The following is a 2349-nucleotide window of genomic DNA, read 5'->3' as shown; positions in this document are numbered from 1 at the left end:
GGTAGTGGGGTTGTTTAGGTATTTTCCTGTACAGTCGAAGAATTGATGGGCACATTTTTTTTGTTTTTCGTCTTTTGATTCATTTGAGAACAAGACGGGTGCAATTAAAAGGCTAAGGTACGTTTTAGAAAAAGAAAAAAAAATAATAAAATAAAAACCAAAAAGAAAAGTCAAATATCACAGAAAACCTGAGGCATGCACAGGCGCTTGCCTCAATAAAATAGCATTTAATGGCCCTTCAGGCATTGAAGGTGCACCTCAGTCATGCCTTTTTCAATCATGTTCGCAGAATCATATTTTAGACATGCCCAATCATGATAGAACAGGGAAAAAAGAACATTATAAAGCAGGGCAAATACCTTGTAGTGCGTCAATAAGCCATTCCACAGAGGCTGCTTACTCAGAACTTTGGGATTTCCCAAGATAACAATACCATAACGAGCACGGGTGAGGGCAACATTCAGCCGACGTGGATCATTGAGGAATCCAATGCCCTGAACATAAACGACACAAGATAAAGATATCATGCAGTGTGTTCCCAAATTTCAACAATTAATATGGCCATAAAATGAACATATTCTAAAAGAACAACAGATAAAGACAATTATGCATATCTAAATACATAATTACGATTTTCCTCTATGCTCCGTCTATCCCAAAAGTCTCACAACTTGTAATAATTAATGCCAATCTGGGTAAAAATGTAAGTTCCAAGACCCCAGCCAATTAACAGGACCATCAATATGCATCTCACTCCATCAAGTAGGCATTTACCATATCGTGACGATATGGGGGAGTATACAATATGGAGTAATATGAACCAGAAAACCTTGCATGCAATGTATCACAATCACATACTTTAGAGGCATATACACAACCAAAATTCTCGGAAGCTGACTCCAGGAAATAGAAGATTAGAAACAAGACAAACCTGATGCTCATTGCTCCTCACACAAGACAAAATTATATAGTCCTTTTCCCTTCCTTGGAATGAGTCTACGCTTGCTACCTGAAATGAATTACCATTTTTCCTTCTACCTTGCCAAAGTTTTCATAAAAAAATGAATTGCACGTGTAACTACTCTATATTTTACTCATCTTACCTCAATTTCTTTGTATAGCTGCTGCCTTAGAGCACCATTTCTTGACATATAGTTCACAATATATGCTCGCTGACCTTCATATGGTGTTATAACCCCAATCTACAGAATGCATTGCATAATTATCACCCTTTCGACATAAAAATAGAACCAAGCAGTAGAGCAAAAAAATTAGAAAAGCTTCACAGGTACCTGATTAGAAACTACACCACTCTTCAGAAAGGTCGTAACAATTTTCTCAACGTTTGCAGCCTCAGTCCTATTCAAATAGGATGTTCCACTTGCGCTGATCTCCTCTTGTCCCATCTATCAAAGTTAACCAAGCAAGTTTAACGTCCCTCTGAGGAAATAAAACATGGAAGGACAAAAAGAGAAGAGGATAGACAAGTCTGCTTCAATGACAAAAATACAAGGAAATTGGATTTGAAGTCTAAATTCAGCATCTCATCGAGTTTTCACGGCAAGAAGAAAAAAAATGAAATAATAAGAAACTGGCTCTTTGTGAGGTGAAGTATGGGAGTAAAAGAAAGAAATAATCTCTCATTTCCACATTAACAACAGCATTAATGGAAAGGAATTATTCCACTACTAATCAAAGCCCAACATTCCCACCTATGAAATAGGGCAGATGTAAATATACAATACAGTCCAATCCAAAATACATATAGCATGAATATACCTGGACGTAGAAGAACATTGGACGATTTGGCACTGGCCAAGGAAAATCAATGCCAGGTGATTGTCTTTCGTTAATCGTCACTCCATTTTGAAGAGTGCCTTCATAAAAGCTGTTAGATGGAAACTCCGAAAGAGCAGGATGCATCCGATATTGAACCTACCATGAACAATTAAAAGAAAATGGATTAAGGTTCCAACTCTCAACATAAGGTAGGGTAGCAAATGTTCAATTAACAAAAGGAATAGGCAAATACAAGGATGCAGGAAAATATGGTCATTTTTTCTTTTTGGCCCTGTGGTGGGGTTATTTATGTGGTGGCAGATTTCTTAAAATTTCAGGTAAATTGAGACTAGTCATTCAGTGTAGCAAAAAGATAGATACATGCTTCCTCAAAAGCACACTAAAGCAAATATAGATGACAAACCTGTAATCTAATTGGCTTGACACCAAGTAACACAAGCCGCTCGAACAGTGACTGAGCTAGACCAGCCCTTGCTGCTTTCTTGCACATGATGACGGGACCGAGCTGGCAGTGATCACCAACAAGAACAGCCTAACAAAGAACAAGTT

At 37.7% G+C, this 2349-nt stretch overlaps 1 protein-coding gene across 1 annotated transcript; it reads right to left on the bottom strand.

Moving 5' to 3' along the window:
• Window positions 1–212: 212 nt before the first annotated feature.
• On the bottom strand, window positions 213–2341 carry LOC111389242 (regulator of nonsense transcripts 1 homolog). The gene is made up of 6 exons (XM_023014134.1): window positions 2204–2341; window positions 1780–1935; window positions 1293–1406; window positions 1104–1202; window positions 932–1009; window positions 213–494 (listed from the first exon to the last, which is right to left on the bottom strand). Exons 1-6 carry the CDS (start codon window positions 2288–2290, stop codon window positions 228–230), a joined length of 801 nt encoding a protein of 266 aa, XP_022869902.1. The 5' UTR covers window positions 2291–2341; the 3' UTR covers window positions 213–227.
• Window positions 2342–2349: the final 8 nt, after the last annotated feature.

This window comes from Olea europaea, unplaced genomic scaffold, assembly GCF_002742605.1.
Source record: "Olea europaea var. sylvestris unplaced genomic scaffold, O_europaea_v1 scaffold5711, whole genome shotgun sequence".
Classification (NCBI taxonomy): Eukaryota; Viridiplantae; Streptophyta; class Magnoliopsida; order Lamiales; family Oleaceae; genus Olea; species Olea europaea.
This window is presented reverse-complemented; position numbering and strand designations above follow the sequence as displayed.

Excerpts from the sequence above, each read along its gene's own strand:
- LOC111389242 (XM_023014134.1), bottom strand. The coding sequence starts at position 2,290 with ATGTGCAAGAAAGCAGCAAGGGCTGGTCTAGCTCAGTCACTGTTCGAG. Across the intron at positions 1,407-1,779 it reads CAATGTTCTTCTACGTCCAG|ATGGGACAAGAGGAGATCAG; the intron begins GTATATTCATGC and ends TAACTTTGATAG. Across the intron at positions 1,010-1,103 it reads AGCTATACAAAGAAATTGAG|GTAGCAAGCGTAGACTCATT; the intron begins GTAAGATGAGTA and ends AATTCATTTCAG.